Source organism: Diabrotica undecimpunctata, chromosome 4, assembly GCF_040954645.1.
Source record: "Diabrotica undecimpunctata isolate CICGRU chromosome 4, icDiaUnde3, whole genome shotgun sequence".
Lineage (NCBI taxonomy): Eukaryota > Metazoa > Arthropoda > Insecta > Coleoptera > Chrysomelidae > Diabrotica > Diabrotica undecimpunctata.
In genome coordinates, this window is record NC_092806.1 from 120,249,507 (window position 1) to 120,276,306 (window position 26,800).

The 26,800-nt window shown below is 32.2% G+C and overlaps 1 protein-coding gene across 1 annotated transcript; it reads left to right on the top strand.

Moving 5' to 3' along the window:
* Positions 1 to 7,002: 7,002 nt before the first annotated feature.
* Positions 7,003 to 26,361, top strand: Pdk1 (Phosphoinositide-dependent kinase 1). The gene is made up of 5 exons (XM_072530105.1): positions 7,003 to 7,514; positions 16,180 to 16,734; positions 18,206 to 18,442; positions 18,575 to 18,975; positions 22,141 to 26,361. The coding sequence occupies exons 1-5, from the start codon at positions 7,388 to 7,390 to the stop codon at positions 22,261 to 22,263; spliced, it is 1,443 nt and encodes a 480-aa protein (XP_072386206.1). The 5' UTR covers positions 7,003 to 7,387; the 3' UTR covers positions 22,264 to 26,361.
* Positions 26,362 to 26,800: the final 439 nt, after the last annotated feature.

Below are 26,800 nucleotides of genomic sequence, written 5' to 3' on the forward strand. Positions count from 1 at the left end.
CGGATATATAATATAAATTTAGTACAATCAAGTTTTTAATTGATAAACATAACATAAATCATTTAAAAATCTGTGGCAAAAGGACTAGTTTCCATGCCAAACACACTATCATCATCATCATCGTAGCCAAGGAAATCTCGTTGGTACCGTCGGGGCGCCGGCCGGCGCTAGATCACGCACTAGGTCTGTTTCGTTGGCTGTCTGTTGATGAAGTGTCGAGATTGCAGGTCAGAAAAGAATCTTTTGGCCGTTGGGTAGAAGAGGGTACATCAATAAATCACCCTATTGTATTGTGATTTAGAATGCAATAATTTAAGTTAATTGAGATCGTAATACGAAACCGTACACTTGTGTGCATATTTGTGACACAAAATACAAAGGAAGTCAAATTCTCCGCACTTAACATAATACATGAGACAACCAGTTTACAGGAAGCAATATATTTTACCAAAGTCGTTAGAATAGTATTGAATTAGATAACATTACAGTACCGTAACAGAAATATTAATAGTAAAAATATGAAAAGAAATAGTTCATACTTTCCCAAACATTCTCCCGCGCCAAAAACGAATGTTTTTAAGAACAGCTGAAAATATAAGTGTAAAGAATAGACACGAAAGATCGATATACTAATAAAGAACTAAGTAAGAATAACATATGAATTGACAAATAAGCGGCGGTCATATTTTGACCACAGAACATCGTTGGATGTCATCTGATCCTGTGCTCAGATTAACAACGCGTACAATGCCCTCAATTAGAAAAGAATAGCGTCGAATCAGTAGAATTTTTCGACCGACTAAACTAGAAAGATTGTGTCATACACAATACCGTTGGCCCCTTTTCCTATAAGAATTCCGTGGGGTGCGAAAAGACAAGAAGAAGAATAGCGTCGAAATCTCGGCGTAATGATATTTCGACGAGCTCCACGGTAGGAAAATGCCAGTTTGGTGAAAATTCTAATAATTGTGCCAGTGATAAAACACGACTAACACAATCTGAGAGGTGTTGATTAGAAGGCATGTGATGCCGAGTAAAGTGTGGTATCAGTTCTTGTATGTGTTTAATACGATTGCCAATTTGGGGTAGAAAAATTAGCTCAAGGGAGCGCAATCGTCGATATCGGAATCGAAATATCGGAAGATCGGACGAACAACCCTTTGACAAAAGTGACTAGATCAGCCAGCATTATGGCTGCCAGGAGTTCCAATCTTGTCGAGACAGAGCGAGCATGAAAATTGGACTAGACTCGTTGACAAAAGTGACTAGATCCGTCAGCAGTATAGCTGCCAAGAGCTCCGATCTCGCGATAGATATTCCTGTATAGAAATAACACCAGAAATGTAACACATACAAGTACAGAGGTCAGATGTATCTGTTCAGATGTTTCATCATCATATATATATATATATATATATATATATATATATATATATATATATATATATATATATATATAAACCTGATCACTCCATAAGACCTGTAGTTTCTTTTTATACAGCTCCGTCATATAAACTTTCAAAAAAACTGTTATTTTAGAAAACTAGATTATTTTAGAACACACTAAATTTTCACCTAAATTTACCGTAAAAAATAAAATAGACCTAGTTCATAAAATACAACATTTTCAATTACCTAACAACTCCAGATTAATTCCATTTGACATAAAAAATCTTATTCGTAGTATTCCTCCTACAGAAACTTTTCCTAGGAAGCTAGTTCTAGTAAAAAACCTTTTAGACCATAATACATAGTACAAATCCAATTATTACATCTGAAATTTTACATCTTCTCGAAATTTGCATAAACCAGCACTACTTTGAATTTAATAATCAAATATATACAAATAACAGTGCAGGACTATCAGATTTTTTATGGATCATCTAGAGACAAAGATTTCAAAACATCCCATATTCAAACAGTTTTCATAATGTTGGAGATACGTAGACGATGTACTGGTATGTTTTACAGGAACTAACAGACAACTTGATAAATTTTTATCGCATATTAATTCACTCTATAGTCATATTGAATTTACAATAGAAACAGAACAAAATCAATCTATTAATTTTTTAGATTCAAAAATCATCAGACTTAAAAATAAACATGACTTCTCCGTATTTCATAAACCTACCCATACTGACACCATTATACACAATTCATCATCCCATCCTACACAACATAAATTGGCAGCCTATCATAGCATGATACATAGATTAATAGAAATTCCGATGTCAAAATACAACTGTGAGACAGAATTAAATATCATTAAGCAAATAGCAGAAACAATGGGTACAACGAACAAACACGGTCAAACTGGTAGAACCTTTAACAAACGTATAGAAGAACATAAAAGGGTTTTCAATAATAAAAAAACAGATTCTACATACGCACTTCACCTTATAGATCATAATCATTGTTTTAATGACGAATTTCAAATTCTTCACATCCAAAATAAAGGCCTTAGTAACTTTACTAGAATCTATAGAAATGAACAAATTATATAACACAGACATAATTCTGAATGACCAACTTGAGACAAACAGTTCTCCCCTCCTCAACCTATTTCGTTAAAGACTTTAAATTGTAAACAAATCAAAAAATAGATCACTTGAGAAAGGCACTCTGCCGAAACAGCTGTAGTGATAAAATAGTATAATAAATTTTGTGGAAGTTTTGAAAACAAAGTTTTCAGTGTTTTATTGTTATACTAAAATGATTACTTACAAAGTCGGGATTATTTTAACTGGAGTTTTTTCTGGTTTTTCCTCAACTTTTACAATAGAATTATTAACAAGGGAAGTTTACTGTCATAAATGGATATGATAGATTGTATGGTATTATTAAAGACAATCACATAATATAATTATTTGTCTGATATAAGTTATCAACTTAAAAGTGCATTTAATGCAATTGCTCATTAAGGAAAGCACCTTAAAAATACTGACGTTATTTTAAAGTTATCTACTTTAAAATTTTTATTATGAGTTAGCCAGATAAAATTAAACTAAGTATTGCAGGAATTTTCATATTTCAAGTAACAAAAAATAAAATAATCTGCCAAATTTTTTGTCCTATGCTTATTTTTGTCCTATATCCATGCACTTACCGAATACATTCTCTACCGTCCGTGAATAAGTCAAATTTTCGTAAAAACAAGATAAAGGTAATGGATTTTGATAAGAGCTATGAGTCATGCCGATGCAGCACCCAAGTTTACCTGTTATTTACAAGGTCATAGCTCCTGTCAAAATCCATTACCGATATCTTCATCTTAAAATAGTTCTCTTTCAATTTGGTTAGATGAATAAATGAGTAATCCAAATTTGCAAGAGCTTAGGTACTTGGTAGGAGCCCATGAATATTTATATTTGACGATTTATTTGGTATCAGAACCGGTATATCGACTTGTCTAATATTGAAGAGTTTTAAATATTTTTTGAAATAATGTATCTTAACTTGACCATCCGTGTACATAATATTTAGCCGGTGAATAACTAGGTATGTAGAAATACCCACTTGGGCACGTTGCATTTTGCTTTATTTTTCTTGGTATCTTCAATTACCTATTTATCAACATAACAAAATAGTGGGGGGTTTTACATTTGAATGGGGAGTAACTAAATATTTAAGACTAGTCCATAGTACTCTGGACTAGTCCGTTAGTTTTTGTTTTAACCATCTGTAAGTTCTTGAGGAGAGAGAGGAGAAATAGAATTTGAGACAAGAGAGGGATAAACACCATCAGCTCGCAGACGATGCCTACAAGGCGAAACAGGTGGATAAGGAGGTTGCGTGTTCCGACACTAAAAAAAGAGCATACACTTTTGATCTTCAACAGTGCCTTCCAACCTCCTTTTTAACAGCGAACACTGTCTTTTATAAGCATCAACTGTGGACATTTAACCTTACTGTTCACGATTTAACAACAAATGAGATTACATGTTTCATGTGGGAGCAGTCAACTGCTGGAAGAGGTGACAAAATAGCTTCTTGTATTTAACGCCTTTTATAGGAACTTCATGATCTGGAAGAGGTAACTTTCTACTCAGATACTTGCGGAGGCCAAAATAAGAACCAACAAGTCGCTTTCATGTTCACTTTCGCTTTCACAAAATTCCCAAATTTCAAAATTATAAATCACAAGTTTTTGGTCAGTGGGCATACTCACATGGAATCTCATACGGATCATGCTCTTATAGAGAAAGAAAATAAGAGAACACACATAAGGATCAAGTACCCTCATGACTGGTATCAGATGGTAAGATCCTGTAAAAGGAAGAAACCATTCAAAATAGTGAAAGTGAAACCAGTGAAGTGGTTCCAGTATGTATAATAGTAATATTGGAATAGTGAAATATAAACATAGTTTAGACGTCCCAAATCCTTTTAAATCTGTAAATTTCCAAAGAAGAGGAAAACATGTTGTGCCAAGCACATTGTCCCAAATCACAGACAAGCTTCTGTGAGTAGTAAGGAGAAAAAGAAAGACCTACTTGATCTTTTGCCGCTCATCGGTGAAGTTTTTCATAATTTTTACCGAAATTTGCCCACTACAGATATGCAAGACTTGGTTCCCAATTTGGAAGAGTTTGATGCAGATAATCAGTAGTTTTTTAGTTTCCTTTTCCAATTAAAGTTGATGTTGCGTGTTATAAAGAAATAAAGTATAAAAAAATGTTTTGTCCTGGAATTTACGTACAGAAAGTAGAATAAGTCGGTAACTCGATAAAACACAGAAATTTGGCGTGAATAAGTGAGTAAGTTAGATTTTTTTAAGCCTAAGTGATATACTCACAGCTCATAATTATGTACGTCATTCGTTGCATGATTACCCACCAATTTCTACGAAAACGAAATTGAAATTAAATTTTTTATTCTTCAAAACTTTTAAAATGGCCATACTGAAAAGTTTACATTTTTGATTTATCGACTTATTCACAGATGATATAGAATTAACCAATTTATTACAGATAATTTTTATTAATAAGTTCCTGTTGTACCTATTTTAACCTTACCAGGATTTTATATTTCTGAATTGTGTAATGATTGTATCTTTATTATTTGATCAACATCTCGTTTTTATTTTGTTGTTCTTAATACAAATATATTATTCAAGTTGGCTTTTGTTTCAAAATAAAGGAAATTGTTATTGAAATGTTTTAAGACTGTTCAAATCATTAAAGCCAATATTATTTATCTATGATTAAAGCCCTCCGCCCATGAAACAATCTAAATTGATTCTTTCTGTATCTTCTAACTTCATGTTGGTTTACATGACAAGTACGTGACATGACAACTAAGTAACATTAGTTGTCATGTCACATTTCATGTATTGAGTACAAATGTTATTAATTCAAATATTTCTTCAATTAATGTTAAACAATATATAAGATAATAGTTTTAGCCTACCAAGTATCTACATCGAAACACTTTTTTATTTATATAGTTTTTATTTATATATTATTAATTGATTTAAAAAAAAAATTGTAAATATATTTTTGTTTTTAAGTAAACTCAAATACCAAATTGGTATTAATTTATTATATTTGTTAATCCAGAAAGAATAATATTTTAAAAGGTTTTCTTTAAAAAAATTCTGATAAAAAAAATCAATATTTGAATTTACAATTATTATAAGACTGACTTGCATAATATTGTGTATTTTTTAAATAAAAAAAAATTTTAAATAAAATAAAAAATATATAAATACAGCACAATAAAGAATTGAATAATGATGGACGTTAAATAATTTGAAGTAATTTTAAACTCAAAATGAACATAAAATTTACCAAAAAAGATTTTTAACCTAGGGTAAAGTGACACCTATGATCTTTTATAAACACTACATGGAAAAAGATATGAGCAGTTTTCTATGTAACGGAAGGAATGCTTAAATTATTTTATATATTTTCATACATTTATTTGAACTAAAATTATAATATATTTCTAATATTATATTATCTATCTATGATTATAATATTACATTTTGATTTCGTTTTTTTATAAATATTAGAACTATTAATTAGTTACAATCCTAGATATATTTTCTTATGTAACTCATAATGTAACTAATATTATAGGTATGATGAATAAAGACCGTTATTATTATCCAGCCATACGGCTCACACTCCCTCTAAAGAGAAAATTCACTCATCCCAGATACCTACGGTATCAAAAAGTATTGAGCTCTGGTGAGACCCTTTCCGTGTTATCGTAAAAATATTGTCAACATTGATTTCACCCTGTAACTGATTTTTAAAAGTTAAACTTGATGTCGAGTCATCTATAGGACAGCTTTACTTGCCATTTACACGGATTTTTGCTTACATTTCCAATTCACCCAAGAGGCAGGATGACTTGAGAAACACGGTTTTTACTTTTTTTTGGTTTTTTCAAAAAAATTTATACATGTTCTATTCTTTGCCAAGTGGCGTAACACCATATTTTTTATTTTGTGATATATTTATCTGTAAGGGTCTAAATTGTACTCAAGTCACCCAACTCAAGGTACATAAAAAAATTTAATGATTTCACTTGTTCTTGTTTCTCTATATTAAGATTTTGAAACTTCCTTAATAAGTCTCATTTTTATGACCATTTTCTTGAATCCTATTGTTATTTCATAAAAAATTAGCTTTACAATATACTTACCTACTTCCCGTAAATATTTTAAAGATATATCTTGTATAACATAAATATTGTACAATATATCCTGTATAACTTCTACTAAATAATATATTTTAAGACATTTTCAAATAAAATCTTTGAATTTTAATTATATACTTTTACTACATCCTTTACTTCAATTATTATTATTATAGATTGGAATTATTCGAAAAAAATCGGTTAGGATTGAACAATGATTGAATGAGGAGCTTTGACTGTGGTAAATAACCAGAGCAAATATTATTGAAGAGTGAGAGCTACCAAATACATGTTGATTAGAGAAGGACGCAAAATAGTGTATCGTGAATCATGAAACAATACCAAAACAAATCTAGAACAGTGCGGAATTTTCTGTTCAAAAAATTAAAGTAAAAGTGCAGTCCTGCAATCTGATTAATTATTATATTAATTTAAAGTGACGGCATATGTACGTATATTGATAAATATCCAATAAAAAATAACAAGAGTATTGTTGTCATGATTATGTGGGACGAAGTATAAATTTTAACTGTTTTATTCACTTCACTACAATGCAATGACGTATACTAGTGACGTATTTATGGGATAATTTCCAAGGTAGTTATTTACAAATATGTCATCAATGGGAAATCACTCACCGCAAATAAAACCAACATTATAAATTTGGAAAATATTTGCTGTTATTTACGTAATAGGTGTTGTTACTTTCCCGGTAGAGTGATCGTCTGAAGTTTACAAAATGCCACCAGCAGAAGAAGTTCGTAAAAGGACCTCAGATGATTACATTTTTGGGAAAGTTCTAGGAGAAGGTAGTTTCAGCACTGTCTATTTAGCTAAAGACATACATACACATAAAGAACATGCCAGTAAGTACTATAAATAAGGTCACTACTAATTTGTCTTTGTATTGATAAATTTAAGACTTTTCTAAATTTATAATGTAGCTACATAATTTAGAATAAATTGTGCACTACAAAATAAAATAAACTACAAGATTTTTCAAAACGAGGGGGATATTCCTTCTAGTTAAAGCAGACAATGTAACAACTTTATGAATAAACTACACAACATGAAATATATCTCTGACTTAGGAACAGTTTTCTTATTTTTAGTATTGTTTAGAACATGTAATTTATTGTTTTATGGAGATTTGATATTGTTTATAATAATATGATTGCCATTATATTTGATTAAATGTTTGACACTTGGTTTTAGGAGATGTAAACATTAGTTAGATTTCAATACTTAGATATTAATTTAAATTTGGTTAGAAGTGCCTTTGCCCTTTTATCCAAATGCTGTTGTTTGAGGTAATTTATTATTGATTAAATAGCAAAATCTAGTATGACTCAAAAATAAACGTTCTATATACCCTTTTTCACATTGTTGGATTACACTCAAAAAATCATTATGTTGTTATTTAAACAATAATTTTCAGCAATTTGTTGGTTCCGATATAAATAAAGCAAACATTTTAAATCAAATAAATCAATATAAGTAGTTCTTAAGCTATTTTCTTGCAGCATCTTAATTCAATTTACTTTTTTTATATACTGGGAATAAGGCACAATTTTACTTTAAAATAAATGTGTATTTTGATTTCCAAGTATTTTTAGAATAATTTCCAAAGTGAAACTCCAACCATCAAAATAAACTTATTTTAATTTAAAATTGTGGCTTATTCTCAGTAAAAATAGTAAATAAATAAATGGATATCCATAATAAATAACTATGCATTAATAAAACAACACAACGATAAATTATTTTTGATGTAAGCTCTTATATTCTAAAAATCCCGACGGAATTTAAAAAGAAAACAAATTATATTTTCATCCAAAATAAAAGATGTCACAGAAATGGGATTGTATTTGTGCATGATAAGAATGAGCAAAGAGGATATAATTGAACATGAATATATTAGATGGAACCTAGGTGAAGTCAATTGGCTTATTGTAAATCTTCTATTTATTCATAATATCTATTCCAAAATCCTGAAACCCTGTGTGAACGTGTACAGGTATAGTATATGAATACTATATATTTTGGAGTTACTTAGTAGTTACCAAAAAGTGTTTGCCACCTGCATTTTACTGCCTCACAGTCATGGAAAATATGTTTCATTATTTCAGGTTCTCTACTGCAGAATGTACAGCTTGTCTCAGTAAAGCAACCTCTTCTAGAAGTATTTTGTAGCTGATCCAATTCTAGCAAGTTTATTAGTTTGTTCTTTATCTAATATTCCCCCATGACCTGCCACCTGTACTAGAGTGACACTATTATATTTTACCAGCTTATCTAATTCTTAACATTTACACACAAAGGTTTACTGTAGGGCTACTGAAGCTGGTATAACCATTTTACTATCTGTGCATATATTAACACAGTTAAATTCAAAAGCCTCTTATGTTAATTTCTCTTGCACAATTCAGGATTGCAGTAATCTCTACCTGTAATACAAAGGTGTATTCCCCTAGCAGAATAGATATGCATTATACATTTCCACCATTACAGTAAATATCTAGAACCTAACCTTCGTTTTAGACCATCTGTATACTAGGTGTAACCACACACTCAGGGTTTTGTGTTTCCTCTAGCTCTAAAAGGACTTTAGGTACTATATAGTCAAAAGTCAACATCCATGTGGTATTCCCAACTTTTATCATATATGTGGATGGTAAAATTAGAATACACTTATGAAGTCTGCAATGGTACTGTGAGACTATGATTACCTAACATTAGGAGCCATTGAGTATGATGTTTTGAGAAAGAATATGGAAATAGTTGTGGGCTAAACTGTGATTGTGATTTTTATGTGTGATTGTGATTTAACAGAGGAACGAAAGTCATATGTTAAACTTCGAATGAGAATAAGAATTATTGAATATTGATACAAATACGACGAGTTACACAAATTCAATAAACTGAAACTCTAAATACTCTTTTCATTTTCTTCAAATATTTGTTTACATACTATTACACTAAACTAGCGATGTTCATATTCCTTTAAAGACAATATATTATTTTTGCCTTTGCATTACTACTACCTCTATCTTGTTCCTTGTTATCCTGTTACACATCTCTCATGTCACAACTTTGCGACTGAGACGAGAACGTAAAATATCATGTTTTGGCGATCAACAACTATAGACATAGAATGGGAATAAGACAGAAATCACAGTCACAGTATATTTTGTTGTTATTCACAGGTCGTGATTGTTATTTTCTAATCCCAGCTGTTAAATCACAGGGTATTCATATTTAGCCCATCTATACATGGAAGTACGATCTAAAAATATATTGTAGGTCTATAAAAACTTTCAGACCAAATAAATTTATTTTGAGGTTTTGATTTCCACTACGGAAAAAATTATAAATTAAGAAATTAGTAGATTTAACCTGTAAACCAATTTGATAGTGGACATCAAAAATACAGTAATTGTTTTCTTAAAACTCACAATATTGATGGTGATTTGACCACTAGTCCAGGCGTGATCTGTAAAACAAATTGCTTAAGTTGATTGTAGTGAACCAGAAATTAGATTATTGCAGAAATCTTTCAGAAATATTGTTTAAACTTGAATTTTAATATGCTACATCTGGAAAATTAGTGAAAAATTAGGGAAATTTTAAGAATGAAAATTACATGTTATATATCCTTATTTTTTAACCTGAATATATTGAAAATTATCATCTAAACTAAAATGAATAGAGGTAAAATTGTTGGCAATGTAATTTATTATCAAAATATAATTATTGAAAAGATGTTTTTGTACACACTTATGATAAATCAAAGAAAGGAAAAGAAAAGTATTTTTGAACTGAGTAAAATTTATTTCCTAGCTGAGCGATTTCGGCTTAGCCATCCTCAGACCTATGGTCAAGGTTTAAAAAGCACCACTACTTAAGAGAGATCCAATTTGGTGGAAAAATTCATCATTTTCCTTTATAAAGGTTAAGTTACTTCTTTGAAAAAACACATACAAGACAGGACATTGGACTCCACAAAAAAACACATTAAAAAATTTGTTTATGGTACATGTGTACCTGACCATTTGGTTGGAGTTGCGGCGGCAAACACTGTTTGCAAACAATGTTCTGTCTTTTATGTGTTTTTTCAAAGAAGTTACGTAACACATTCAGTGCCAACCAATTATTATATGTTTGGCTGAAGCCGAAACTTAACAATTCTAAATATTTGAATCTAAGAGTATATTAAATATATTTTAAATATTTGTTTATCATTTCATACACTAAAATAAAAAGGGTTTTTGGAATAGTGTTACACAGTGTGTGCTGTCGGTCGTTCGAATAAAATTTTGTATGAAAATCCGTTAGCACACAGTGTGCGTTGTTCAGATATACTGAAATTTTAACACTAAAATGATACAACAGACACTAAACAGAATATTTATAAAAAAAAGATATTTTACACAAAAAAAAAACAAACAAAATATAAAAATACAATATCTATAATCTTTTGTGATATTCTGCGAGGCAATTTTGTAAACAAAACCCTGGTTCTCCTTCGCATGAAAAACAATAGTATTGGGTACATGTTCGAATCTTTTGTTTGCTGCATTTCCTACATCTCGTATGCTTTCTGTCCAACTTACTAGGTAAATGCGTAGTGCCCAACTTGCGTGTTAAAGATTTTTCCGATAACAACGTCTTTATAAATTACAAAGGTAATCAGAATATGTAAGTTTTACTGTTGAAGTTCTTCTGAATAAAAGAAAACTGTTGAAAAACGTAATCGACAAAAAATGTATTCCGAGCTTCTTATACCATCTCAAAGTCTTCCTCTCACTTGAATAGTATGAGCATTTGATCCTGTCGAAAGATGCCGGACATATTTGCGTTGTATTTAGTTATAGCATTTGGTTTTTGTACAATGTCTCCTCTTTTTGTTTCTGCTATGTAAACGATCACCATAACCAGGATCTCCCTCATGACGTGCATTTGTTGAAAAGTGAATGCACCTAATAATGATCATGAATCTATTTCTGCTCATGTATTTTTTTTTGTAAACCAGGAATAGCAAACAGTTCATCTTTTTTCCATTAGTCTTGTAGCCGATTGAGTTGTACATTTCAAATTTGGTACCACATGCTAAAAAAAATCTTTAAATCTGCTAGGAAAAGTGGTTTCCACTCTGTTATTCTGGATTTTTCGGAAGAAAAATGACTTAAAAATTCCTCTGCATAAATATTCGTTTGATCTACAATGTAATTTAGCAATTCATCAGTTACAAGCAAACTGAAAAAATTGTATGGATTATTACTAACAGGTGGTGGTACACGAAAGCCACGCATTTCAGTGAAATCAATTGTTTTTAAATTAGGAGTATTATTCCAGCCCGGAAACAATCTTGTTTGAGGGATATCATCATCATCGTCGCTAAAAACATTATCAGGATCATTCACAATATTAGCCTCAACTCTATCGTTGTCAGCATTATCATCCGCCCCCGACCAAAAATCATCTGATGAAACTACTGGATCTTCCTCTGAACTTTCCCACAATGAATCTGCTAATTCTTGAAGCTGTTTATTCGACAATGGGATCTTCACATCTCTTCTGTTCGTGCACGCTTCGAACTAGACGGTCCTGCAACTTTACGATTCATAACTATATAACAAATCACAAAATTTCGAAACCGCTAAGGCACGTATATATATTTTAGACTATATCTGAACGGCCAACGAAAACAGAATTGACTCTAACGAAGGCCAGAGCCATGAGCCATACTACAATACCTATAATACTACTTGAGGAAAAAAAATCACCTAGGCGCTCGACGCACATGGTGTGCCGTTGACATGTGACGACAATAGCCGATGGCGCACGGTGTGTGTCGTCGGTAATGAAAGGGTTAACCTTTATAAAGAAAAATTGTGGATTTTTCCTCCAAATGGGATCTCTCCTAAGTAGTGATGCTTTTTATAACTTGACCATAGCTCTTAGGATAGTTTTGTAAGCCGAAAACACTCAGCTGGGAAATAAATTTTACACACTTCAAAAATACTTTTCTTTTCCATTCTTTGATTTTTCATAACATAATTGTCATTATAATTATCATCACGGCTCTAAAGCCCTTTGTGGGCCTTGGACTGCTTCAGGGCGTCCTTCCATTTATCCATATCAAATACCTGTTTTCTCCATCCTCTAATGTCAACTGTTTTGAGATCCTCCTCCATGTCGTTGAGAAATCTTAGTCTAGCTCTTCCTCTAGTTCTACTTCGTACTGAGTTTTGGAACATACATATTCGTGTGGGGCTTAATTCTTAGCACATTGCCAACCCACCTTATGATTTCTATAACTCGCAGGTTATAACCTGCTAATAACTTTGGTTGGTTATACATTTTTGAAGAATTTTTTAAAATAATTATTTCTTTAGTGGACATCTAAACGTCAAAAATTAGTTAAAAATGTAATTCTCATTACAATTAATTGTGGCTTAATCCCATATAAACATAATATTTAATCCATCTTTCATATCAAAAGTTTTCTTTAAAAAACAATAATATTGAAGTTTACAAATTTAAGTAAAAAAATTTATTTACAATAAGTAATGGTGTAATCCCAACAGATATTTCAAGCAACTGAGATGTCACAAATAAACAACTTTAAAACAATATTAAAATTTTTCTAGATAATATTATATTTTACCTATCAATTGTTTACATGTGACTGTCAAAGGTTAAAGTTGTATGAATATTATTTATCAACAATTTTTTTGACAAAAATTAAAATAAATTATTCAAACTTATTTTTTTTATATATATTTTAAAACCCGTAGATTGGATGTTTTATTTGGAAATAAAAATGTGAGTGAGATAGGTCACTTTCTTCTCCTGATACTTATTCATTTTGGATATTTGCAGTGACTTTAGTAATGTAATTTGATTAACTGCTGATCTGAACAGTTTGGTGGTTTGATGAAGAATTAATTGTAATAAACAGTATTTTTATCATTATGCTTCCTGTCCATCCAAAATATGCTGCTTTTGTATTTTACTGACGTCAATATTTCTAGTTCTTTCCGATAATTTCTAAGATGGCTTTTTTTGTAATGGTGTAGGACTAAGAGACCTTAAACATGTGCTGATAGTACCACATTACAAATGATTTCAGGCAGTTACAGTAGTCATCACAACCCAGTTGTCAGCACCATATAACAAGACAGAGAAACTGTAACATCTAAATGTCCTCATTTATAATCATATATTGAAACTCTTGTTACAAAATATATTCTTCATATTAATGAATGTACTTCTAGCTTTTCTATTTGATTCAAATTCCCAAGAATTATCATGTTCATTTACTCTAATGTAATTGATATGTACTTTTGTTTTTTATTACTACATTAACACAAAAGCCAAGACAACTCTGGTTAATTAGGAAATAAACCTATGCAACAGAGTATTGGAGTACAAGACCGAATTCTTGAATGTAACACTAAGAGGAATCATGAATCAAATTTTAAGACTAATAAATATTAAAAGAAACTCATCTTGACCTTTTGACCTTGTTCCTGTTTTAATTCCTAATTTAACCCCAAATTCAACAGGATTCTTTCTTACACCAAGAGAAACATATACATCAAGTTTTCACAGTTTAGAATCTGAAAAAAAGAGTATTCCATGCCATATAAATGGCAAGGGGTTCCCTCATAGTTTTTTCTTTTCCTTATTCTTTTTTGTAAACATGACTTTGTCTGTTTTTCAATATGCCTTTTACAACATCTCCCAATCTTAGGTTGGATATCATCATCACATCTTTACTCTATCTACCGGTACTTTGAGGAACTCTATTGAACTGCATTTAAACCAGTCCCCTAAATTTTCCGACCATGGCACTCTCCTTCTCCCATTCCTTTCTCCTCATATCTTTCATACAACATATTATCAATCTTAGCATTTCATATCGCTGTCTCCTCATTACGTCTCCCAGATATTGTAACTCTTATTTTAATTGCGTTTATCTCTTTCATACTCTTTGCCCATTTCTCACAATACTTTTCTCTTTTTTCTGTGTCCATGCTTTTCTAAGCATCCTTCTGTAACACCACATTTCAAATGACTAGTTTATTTATATCTTGCTTCAGTGTCCAGCTTTCAAGTCCGTGATGTAGTATCAAAAACACATAACATCCCAGTCTCAGTTGTAATATAAGTACATTAAACAGTAATGGAAACATAATACATCCCTGTCTAACTCCTCTCCTTATTTTAATTTTTGAACTGGTTTCGTTATCTATTACAATTTGTGCTCTTTGATTCCAGTAGTTTGTTATTATTTTGAGGTCCCCAAATGCTCTTTCAAAATCAATGTAACAAACATGCACATCCACATTCATTAGGCTGGCAGAAATTTTTTTTATTGTTCCACAAGGCTAGTTGACAAAAGTTTTGCCTAGTATTTATATAATCCTATACCAAATTTGGGCCGGTTTAAAAAATATTTAACCGGGCCATCTTAAAGAAATTTTGTTTTGTTTAAAAAAATGTTTGGGGCTAGTACAAAACTGTTAGTAAACTGCTGTATTATTCTGCAAAGAAATAGTCCATAGATGTGTAAGTTAGACTGGCCCCTTTATTAATATATAAACTTCACTGTTTATGATTTTCATAGTGAAGGTAATACCAGCCTCAGTCAGGAGCTTGCTCAGGTCAACAGCACTTTGAAAACCTTCTACTACAACCGGAGGTGGTGATTTTGGTTTTTCAATTTATGTTTCTGCACTTGATTTTTGCGGAGAGGGAAGAGACAATGAGGTATCCATTTTACGTTTTTTTGGTAGTTTTCCTGTTTTCGTTTCTTATCCAGTCCGTTTCATACGCTAAATCTTCTTCATCGGTGCAGTATTCAAGTTTATCTGCTTTTAATTTCTTTTGTGATTCATCAGCTGATGCTCGGCTTTTTCCAGCTGTGCTAATCTCTTTTCCATATCGGCGATTATTTGACTCAACCGTTGATTATCCATATTAAGTCTCTTAACATTTTCTTCTGACTGACATTATGCATAATAAAGCTACTGCTTATTTTGTGAACGTTGTGTATTTTCTGCGAACATCGCATTATTTTGTTGGACGAGTAGTGCGTCCGTTTCGGTATGAATAGGAAACATTATAAATATTTAAATATTTCGCTAAAAAATATTTTTTATGCCCTAAGGGAGTGGTCAAAAAAATTTTTTCGGCCTATGTTTGGTACACAGTATTAGGATGATCATATACAACTTTTTTTTACTAGTCAGTTTGAGGTTTCCCAACAAAAAATTTTTTATCCATGCATCTGAGAGCTATCAACTTCAAAGCAAATAACGCCGATCTGGTTGCTAGTCTGTTTCGGAACCCAAACTGACTTATCATCTATTCCTGCTTCCAGTTTTTTATTTATACGACCATGTATTATTTTCTAAAATAATTTGATACTTACTAGTTGTGTTTTATTGTTTCAGATGAAGCAACAAACACATTTTTCATATTGTTTTGACATTTGAAGTTAATTTTTTTCTTCTTTTTTAGTTAAAGTTCTGGAGAAGTCACATATTATTAGGGAAAGAAAAACTGAACATGTGATGAGAGAAAAGGAAGTACTAAGAATTGTAGGAAATGCTTGTCCATATATTGTGAGACTGTACTGGACCTTTCAAGATCTTGAACGTCTATATTTTGTTCTAAGTTATGCAAAAAATGGTGATTTATTCACACAGATTGAAAAACATGACCAACTAAGTATTGAATGCACCAGATATTATTTAGCAGAACTTACTTTAGGATTAGAATATCTACATAGTAAAAATATTATTCATAGAGATTTAAAACCCGAGAATATTTTATTTGATGAAAATTGGCATATAGTAATAACAGACTTTGGCAGTTCTAAGATTCTTGATGACTCAGGTGGTGGTGATGTAGTTAAGAATATTGATTCAGAAAGAAGAAGGAAGAGTTTTGAAGGTACAGCTCAGTTTATTAGCCCTGAAATGCTATCAGAATATACCTCTGGTTGTTCTTCTGATCTGTGGGCACTGGGATGTATAGCATACCAAATGGCTTCTGGAGATATGCCATTTACAGGTAATAAATTACTGTAATTATTTTTTTTTTAATAAATATTACTTTTAAACTTAACTATTGTGATATTCACTAGATATTTAAATATTAGTGTCAAATGGTTGAAAAAATATGCTATAGGCAAAAAGGCTTTTTTGAAATGAAAGACTTCTTCAGCGACTTTGTGCACTTTTTAGATGGGGAAAAAGCATTCAATACGCGACAGATTTTGCGACCGTCACCACTACACAAATTGGTCCCAAAGTCACACAGCTCGAGAACGGCTCGATGAATCGTGACGTATGCAGTCTCGTTGGGAAAGGGAGAGAGTAACTAGTACATTGACGGAAAAAACGAACGTGGCAGCATTGCCAAAAGGGTATTACATCATATGTCTGTTGTTATTAATTCGATTGAAGCGTGTGATGCGATAAATGAAAGGGAGGGATAAAGATTATATTAAGATGAAAAAACAAACAAGGAGACTACCAAAAGGGCACTACACAGCATCTTCGTTATTAAAGAACTTATAGTTACATGCGACATATCAGATGTCACTATAGACGAAAATAGATTTACTATAAGGCACATTTTGATTTACTGATTTGAAGAAGGCCTCTGGCTGAGTACAAAATAAACAACTGATCGAATCCTAACATACTTCTTCTTCTTCTTCTTCGTGCGACTAGGATTACTCCTTTTTGTCTGCCTCTTATTCTGTTTCAGTCGTTGTTGACTGTACATTATCTTTCCTAATATACGACATGGCAAATAAAAGGGAGGATATAACGATTATATTAAAATAGAAAAAACAAACAGGGCGACTAGCATAAAAGCACTACACAGCATCTCCGTTATTAATTAACGTTTAGTTAAATACGAGATATGGGGCACTATGGATGAAAATAGATTTACTGTAAGACAAATTTTGATTTATTGACTTAAAAAAGACCTCTGGTTGAGTACAAAAAAACAACTGATCTAATCGTCACAATGCGACATAGAAAATGAAAGGGAGGATATAACAAATATACTAAGGTAGAAAAAACAAACAAGGCGACTACCAAAAGGACACAGCATCTCGTTATTAATGAACGTATAGTTACGTACGTGATATCAGAAGGCACTATAAATCATAATAGATTTACTATAAGACAAATTTTGATTTATCAATTTAAAGAAGGCCTCTGAGTACACAATAAACAACTAGCCGAATCTTAGCATATCACACATCAAATGAAACAACGTGTAACGTCATAAGTTATTAATTTTATTTAGGTTAAGATTCTGCTCGTGTGTTCCGACTAGCTTAAGGGTCATGTGGGCAGATGATGAGGCAGAAGAGACAGGTCGGTCCAAAAGGAATGAAAATAGCAATGGACAGAGAAAAATGGATGTCAGAGAGGGTGGCCTATATCTGAACGTAAATATAAAAAGGGCCTTAGATAGATAGATAGAATTTTTATTACGTTTTTTAATAGTTTATTTTTTTTAGGAAATAGTGAATTTCTCATATTTCAAAAAATCCTGAAGTTGGATTATTCTTTTCCTGAAGATTTCCCCGAAGTAGTTAAAGATTTTGTAGAACAATTAGTTATTTTAGAGCCTAATAAAAGACTTGGCGCCAGAGACGAAAAGCCATATTCTAGTATAAGACAACATAAGTTATTCAGTGTGCTCAACTGGGATGATCTGGGGCCTCCTCCAAAAATCTCGGACGATATGGGCGATGGTTAGTATTTGTATTCAATAATATTTCTTCTTCATTAAGTTATTTTTGTCAAACTGATTTTTAAGAATGTAGTTCTGGTTTGCAATATATCTTCTACAGCTCAACTTCAATTCAAACCATTTTTTGTTTTAGAAGTAACTCCAGAAATTCCTGCTCATCTAGAGCCTGGACTGGACGAAGAAAAAGCTTCAAGACTTCACCTGGACTTGCTAAGTCCAAACGACATAGTTTTAAGAAAGAAATCTCCGCCAAATAGAAAAATTACCGACCTAACTGAAGCAGAAATTCGTGAAAGACTAGAAGCTCAAAAGAGCAATAGATATCATAGTTTTGTAGAAGATAACTTAATTTTAAAACAGGGTTTTATCGACAAGAAGAAAGGATTATTTTCTAGACGAAGAATGTTTTTGCTCACTTTAGGGCCTCATCTGTATTACGTAGATCCTGCAACTATGACCCTCAAGGGGGAAATACCGTGGAGCAGGGATCTTAAGACAGAAGCAAAAAATTTCAAGATATTTTTTGTTCATACAGTGAGTAGAAATTACTTTTTCACTTTATTTAATTACAATCATATTGTTTTTTATTGTGTTACACAGTGTGGAAACCACTTATAGAATAAAATTGTTTGTGTCCTTCTTTTAGAAATTATTAGAAACGCTGGGAACTGTCAACTATTAAATTCAAATATGAGCTTTTTACACATAGATTTAAATGTACAGGGTGATTCACGAAATTCTAGAACAGTCCATGATCTTTATTGTTAATGAAACACCTTGTATATTTTTATGTTTTTAAAAGCTCCTTAATAACCTGATCTCAACAAATTGTATCATGTAGTGAAATATACAAATACATGAAATTTACAAATACGAGGTGAAATTTTGAAATTATTTATAGTTTTCTTCAAGACATGAAAATAAATACTCAAAATGTTATCCATCTTGTTAATTAAGTTTGAAGTGAAATATTCCGTATTTCTGTATTTATCCTTTCTTTGAAGTATGTAATACTAGTTGGCTGTGTTGCACATATTTTGTTCTCTTAATGAGTGCTGCTCCATCCTGCTGGAACCCGACATTTTCATTCGGTAGGTTCGGATCTATTGCTTTGGGATAAAAGTTCGACAACGCAGGAACAACTTCATCTTTAATCATGCTTAAATATTTTTTGGCTGCCAAATTTCCATCTACAAATATGGGACAATAATATGATCACCTAAGATACCTGCCCAAATGTTCATCTTTTGATGATACTGAGTATGTATCCAATGAGGATTCTCCGCTGACCAATATCTACGGTTTTATCGGTTTACCTCCCCGTTCAATATGAATGTTGCTTCATCAGAAAAAAGAGTTGTACCAACAGCTATTTCGTTTCTGATCAGTTTATTCATCATTCTTCTTCTTCTTCTTTTTCGCGCGACTAGGATTACTTCTGTTTGTCTGCCTCTTATTCTGTTTCAGTCGTTGTTGACAGTACATTATCTTTCCACCTTTTTGGCGGCCTTCTAACGGGTCTTCTGCTATACGGCTTGTTGTTTTTACAGATGTTCGCTAATCTATCTGGTCCCATTCGGTTTACATGTTCGTTCCAGTTTTTTTTTTTTTTTGTTTTTAGCCACCTGTTAATATTTTGAATTTTGCATTGTTCGCGTATACTTCTGTTGGTTTGTCTGTCTCTTAATGATATGCCTGCTATTGATCTTAATACTTTCATTTCAATATTGTTGATTTGTTGTTTCGTCTTTCTTGTATCGGTCCTTGTCTCCACTGCATATCTTAGGATTGGTCTTACTGTTGTCTTGTATACTTTCATTTTGCTTTCCGTGGTCAAATATTTGTTTCTCCATATGGTTTCTCTGAGGCAACCACTTACTCTTGCCGCTTGTGATGCTTGCCTTGTGGTCTCTGTTCTTATATCCCTGTCACTAGTGATCTCTACTCCTAGGTAATTGAATTTCATTACTTGTTCTACAATTTTGCCCTCTATTTCTAGTTTGCATCTACGCGGTTCTTTACTGATCACTATACATTTAGTTTTTCTACTGATATTCTCATATTAAGTTTGTTTGCTGTGATATTGAAGGTGTAGAGCTGCCTTTGTAGGTTATCTTCGTTATCAGCAATTAGTACTGCATCATCGGCATAGCATAGTATCGTGATTTTATGCGCTCCCATGTGGTATTCGTGTCGTTTTCTTACTTCGTGAATTATTTGATTCATCACCATATTGGATAACGATGGGCTGAGCGAGTCTCCTTGGCGGATTCCTCCTTTTAGTTCTATGCATTCTGTTTCTCCTGTTGGCATTATAACTCTGGTCTTGTTGTTCTTGTAAATTTCATTAATTGTCCTTATTATCTGATGGTCTATTTGTTCAGCTTATAATAAATTTAAGATGTCATTTCGCTTCACCCTGTCAAAAGCACTTTTTAAATTCATCATTCTTTCGCAGAAATTCATTCTACGATCTGGATTGTCTTCAGTTACTGCACAAAAGTCAATTTATATGGATGAAGTTTTTCTTCGTGAACAAGACATTTTTTACCTTAGGCCAGTTATACGACTGATACTATTTTGACAAGCGATTTGACGTGAACTTGACGTTGAACTTTTAACAAAATATCCAATTTCACATCTTCAACAAAGTGCGGTTTCCTTTTTAATGGTTTGACATGTCCAAGTTGTCTAAATTGTGGATGGATTTAGACACCGTACCTTGCGAAATATTATGCAACTGAGGGTACCTCTGATTAAATAAGTTTTCTACTTCATCTTGACTTTTGCAATTATCCCCGTAAGCGATCATCATTAAAAGCTCAGTTCGGTGGGTCTTCGTTAAATATTTCATTGTTTCTTCTGCAAGAAATTATTTTTAATTGGGAATTTACTGTTTCAATGTAAAATTTCAGTACATCAACAACTGCCAGATAAAAATCCACGTTATTTACAGATTTAATTTAATTATTGACATACCTGACAGTTTTTAACTGTTCATGACAAAAATTTTTAACAAAAGACTTAATACTTAGTTTAAAAATTTGATGCCAATATTTATCTTATTAAAAAAAAACAATTATTTAAATCGTTATAAATTAATTGTAAAATTTTATGTATTGAATGACTTGGCGAAAATTATACACAATTTTCACTGTGTATTATTCATAATAGACCCTACATGATATAATTCGTGGAAATCATGTTGTTAAGAAGCTTTTAAACTTCAACGTCTTCAACGGATGCCTTCTGTGCTTTTGATTCAATTATGGCCTGTGTTACCTCTGAGGGGAGAATTCCGATGGTCTATATCAACTCAAGGATTTTGTTCGGGTGTGTCATCTCCAAATAATTCCATAAGGTTTTTATTCCATTCGTTTCCAGGTTCCATTTGTTTTTATTTATCAGCATCTAACTCTATTTCATTGTTATCATCAGTTATTATTTGTAGGCGTTTGGGTTTCTACAGGCATGAGACCTTTAATTTTGCTGTTGTGTAATTATTTGTCTTAATCTTGGGCCTGGAGATCTTTTACTTCCTTACATCTATCCCCTAACCATATCTTCTTTGCTTCTTTCTTTGGTCTATTTATGTATTATCGGTTATCCAAGGTTTCCTTTTTCGTCGATTTAAAAATATAATCTAAATATAAAATGATCTAAAGAGTATATTTAAAATAACATTTAATATGATTTCAGCCTAATAGAAAATACTACTTAGAAGATCCAGAAGGCTACGCTTTAGAATGGTGCAAGGCAATCAATGACCTGAAAAGTTACTATTTTCCAGAGGAAACTTTACTTAATAATGTAACCCTTTAATGAACGGATATTGAAAAACTAATGTCAAATTCTTATTTATGCAAAAGGTTTTCGTATTTTTTTTTAAATATAGTTTTAAATTTCATAAAAACAACCTGTATATAGAGTTATTTGCAGAACTATTTTGACTTTCTAAAACGTTCCTTTTATATGATATGTTTTTTATGATATATAATTATTTTCTTTTATTGTGGTGCATATGGCAGGTGCTGGCAATCGTCACTATATTCTTCCCTTCATTCCTAATTCAATCTAAGTTCTTAATTTTGGATCTGCATCTTGTGCTATTTTCGTTTTTAGCTTTCGTCATTTCACTGTGTTTAGGATTTCATATTTTGCCTATTCTCTATTACATTGGCATGATGGCACATTTTTATCTAACCGTCTAATTTTATCAATGACGACTGGGTGCTAATCCAAATCCTTTTATTTGGAAGCATATATGTCAAAGACATTAGCCATCTTAAACAATTCGCTGCCGATTCCGCGCCGGCGCATGATATAGTGATTAAGTTGGGTGCCAATGATGCTTGAACTCGTTTTCGTCCACAACTCTATTTATTTCAGACATTAGCGGCATGAATTACTATATTCGTCGGCAGCGAATGTGCTAATGAATACTGTCTTTGCATTTGCTGTGTATTGTTTGTCTCATTGTATTGAGACGTAAAACGTGATATTTGACATGAAATGCTACGTCCTCTTTCCAACTAGACGTCATAAGTCATGATTCTAGTGCTATGGAGGGGGAGGGTCGGTTTTCTTATGGAGATATAAATGGGAAAATTATCCGTTTTTTCACGGAGTAGCTTTGCTTATATGCTGACCAATTGTATTTGGTCGTAATTAATAATCATACACTTTTTCTTGTTTACCTTTACATTTTTTGCTTAAGTTTTGGTGCCGTGTTGCCGGCTGACCTCCCAAATTCGTTATTGAGGCTCGCAATCAAGCCTAATTTTTTTTTTTTTTTTCGAAAATTACGTAACAATCTTTTGTCGTAAAAATGTTGATAATTTATTAGTATATAAATGTTTTCGTATTATTGAACAACGAAATGCAGTTACTTGAAGTTTCCGATAATATCAGTCAGGATTACATTGATCGATATACACGATCTCTAACTGTCCTTATAAATAACATTAGTGTACTGACTAAACAACAGACGGAATTGTGCACATCCAAATTAGCCTTCTTTTTGGAATTTTATTTAACCTGTTAGCAATTTTTCCACCCCGAATTAAATTATTCTATCTGTGCTTCATTGTTTCAATATAGGTGTATGTTTTACTTGCAAAATGTACAATTGCTTTTTGCAGTATCAGTTGTAGTTGTCCATCATGTTATCAATATCGAAATATTTTCCGTAATTAAAAAAAAAACATACGAACCAGTCGTTGTTCTAGATACTTTTGAATAAGGTTTGTATTTGCTTTTCAGTTAATCGAGATGTACTTTTTGTTATATTTTGATGGCGAGTATCCTGCAGTAGTTTAATATATGTGTTTAAAATATTAGGATTTTAATATCATAAAGGTATTTATATACTGCTGGTCAGTTTATAATTACCTATAACACGCTGTTAAAAAAAACAAATTTATATATTTTCATCCATAGAAATATGGTCTGATTTACGATCAATACTTTCAGAGTACCATGTATATTATGTATATATTAATATTTAATACAAAATGTTCCAAAACTGCGTATAGTAAAATAATTATTTTAGTTATAACAGAGATTAAGTCTTTCGATTCTGCTATAAATCTGTGAAAGCTCCACGTAATGTAGAGAAACGTTTCGGGCTTATGATTTACATGCATAGTGTCCATAAACTCAGTTAACACAGGAAAATTGCTACTTATTTGGGTCATTTTACATCTTTATGAATAATACGATGTCATCTTTAAAGCGCTTTAAAAGTTGTTAAATTAAGATAAAATTAACAACACAGAAAAAATTTATCAAATATATTTAAAAACAATTTAATCTAGTTTGCAAAAAACGCTGTATAGAAAGTAGAGTGAAACAGAAAAACAATAGAAAAAAAAAGATATGGCGGAAAGATGTCTTAAGAATATCATCAAACTCGGTGTGTACATAATTATGTGTTCAATATTGAGACTTATAGCGGCGTGTGTAGGTCTCTAAGTATGATTCAATAATATTTACCTCAACCTTCATATATAGGGTGATTCTTTGGGAGTTCTAGACATTATAAAGAAACTTTATAAAACTAATTTCTGAAGATTTAGTGCATCCGGTTGTCCTTCTGGTTTTTTCCTCCGGTATCTACTACTTCCAATACTCAAAACTTTAAAGGCTGAATAATCTCCAGCCTAAATTCTGAAAATGGAGAAGTACATTGTAAAAAATTATAGAACTACGAGGTGTGGCAATTAAATATCCGAACTGGTGCTGCAAAATATTTTATTGATCACCAATTACATTACAAAGCTGATCTCCTTCAATGTACTGCCCTTGCCTATCCATACAACGCTCCGTACTCATTTTCGATTGTTGAAAGCAATATTGGAAGTCTGCTTCCATACTGTCAAATCTTCTTCTAAGCTCCAATTTTATCTTGGCAAAAAAAAATTAGAGTCAAGTCCGGTAAATAAGGTGGTTGGCCCAATCATTCTTAACTCTGGAGTGAGGAGTTTTGGCACTATTTTTGATCAAACTTTTTGTATGTTCAATGATTCACGCAAAATCTGACACACTTTCTTTGTTATTACCTGACATTTCAATAAGAGCTTGGTCATGCTTACGACGATTTTTGCGGATCAGTTTACCAATTTTCTGGGTATTTTTGACGTCTAGAGCCGTCAAGATGGCTGATCGTCTTCGGTCGTTTCACGTTCTCCCTTAAAAAAATTGATCCTACTCAAAAACTTGTGTGAGTGATGCACATTTTACAAGAAACTTGTAGTCAATTCGTTGCGTCATCTGTACACTACATTTTTTTTTGATGAGACTGGAAGGCAAGGACTTGAACGTGCAATTACTACAGCATCTGTGCATCAATAGGGACAGATAGTTTCTCGCATGAGAACGGCATACTCGCTGTTTGCCGGTAGCAGCACCAGTTCGGGTATTTGATTGACACCTCATATTTAAAAAATCAAGTTGGTAATATTAGCCCGCCCACGTCAGTTTCACTATCACTGTAATCACGTAAGTTCACCACAATTTTTTCTCTGAAGAACGCTATTTGTCCAGCTCTTAATTTGTATTTTATCCACTTCTAATTCAATCAACCAGATTACAGCTGAATTGAGGATTGTATGTATAATATAATAGTAAGGGGGAAGTCTTAACACCTTATGCCCCACTTCTTTCAATCTGTTATAATAATATTATTATATAAAAAATGATTGTATCGTTTTTTTGGAAGTAATTTTTTTGCGTAGTTATTCTTAAAGTGCATATCATGTTTAATTACAAAGTCCTGGATGGTCAAGTTGGTGTCATTATTTAACCTTCAACTGTGCTCTATCACAATCACTTTATTCGGTAGTATATTTGACGGTCAATTAGATGTATACAAATTCTCAAACAGTACCTCCAGAGAGTTGCGATATTCAACACGGAAGTCTTGAATATTTTTGGATAATATGGTTACGACATTAGATATAAAACCATTTTTTGTTCTTTCATGTATTATAGTAATTTATTTACCTCTGTTTATGGAGCTTGTTAGTGCAGTGACCAGAATAATTTGCTCAGTATATATTTAGAACTTCATAGGTGTCATCCAGATAAATAATCCCACTTTCCTAGTTTCCATGACAATACTTTATTTCTGGATCATCCTTTTGCAATTTTACACTGGCATTTTAAAGGTATTTAACCACACTGTCCTTTCTCACTGGTCTTTGTTAAAGCTGCCGTTTTATGTACTACACTAAACTCTGAAAATCACTTTAAAGGAGGGTGCTTTTTAAACTAATTTTATATAAATGTTACTATTTTTGTGACAAATATAAAACAGCACATTAATTATGTTTTGAAAGCATAGCTTTCTTATCGTGGGCTAGGAAGGGGATGCTTTGATCGGTGCAATGAATCACGTCGAGGTGTGAAAAAATAAAGAAACGCAATGTAATGACAGATCGCGAGACCACACACTAAGTGGAGTAGTTAACGCAGTCTCATACACGTTTATTAATAATACAAAATAAAATCGAATTAAATTAAAAACCATCACTCCATGCGTAGACGATAAGAAAGCCATGCTTCCCCTCCTCCGTCACTTCTGGAGTGACACATCCCGTTTTTATTATTTATGTCTCTCATTATTCAGACTTTGCTTGTCCACTGCTGGACATAGATCTCACTCATAATTTTCTATGGCAACGCTTTAGATCATCGTCAGTCCAACGTGTTGGTGGACGACCTCTGCTTCGGTAGACATCATCTCTTAGTCTCCTTTCCAATACCCACGAGCCACGAGACCTGCCCAGTTCCACTTCAATACTGCTATTCTCTACAGCATCAGCCACTCCTGACCTTCGTCGTAAGTGGCGGTTTGGAA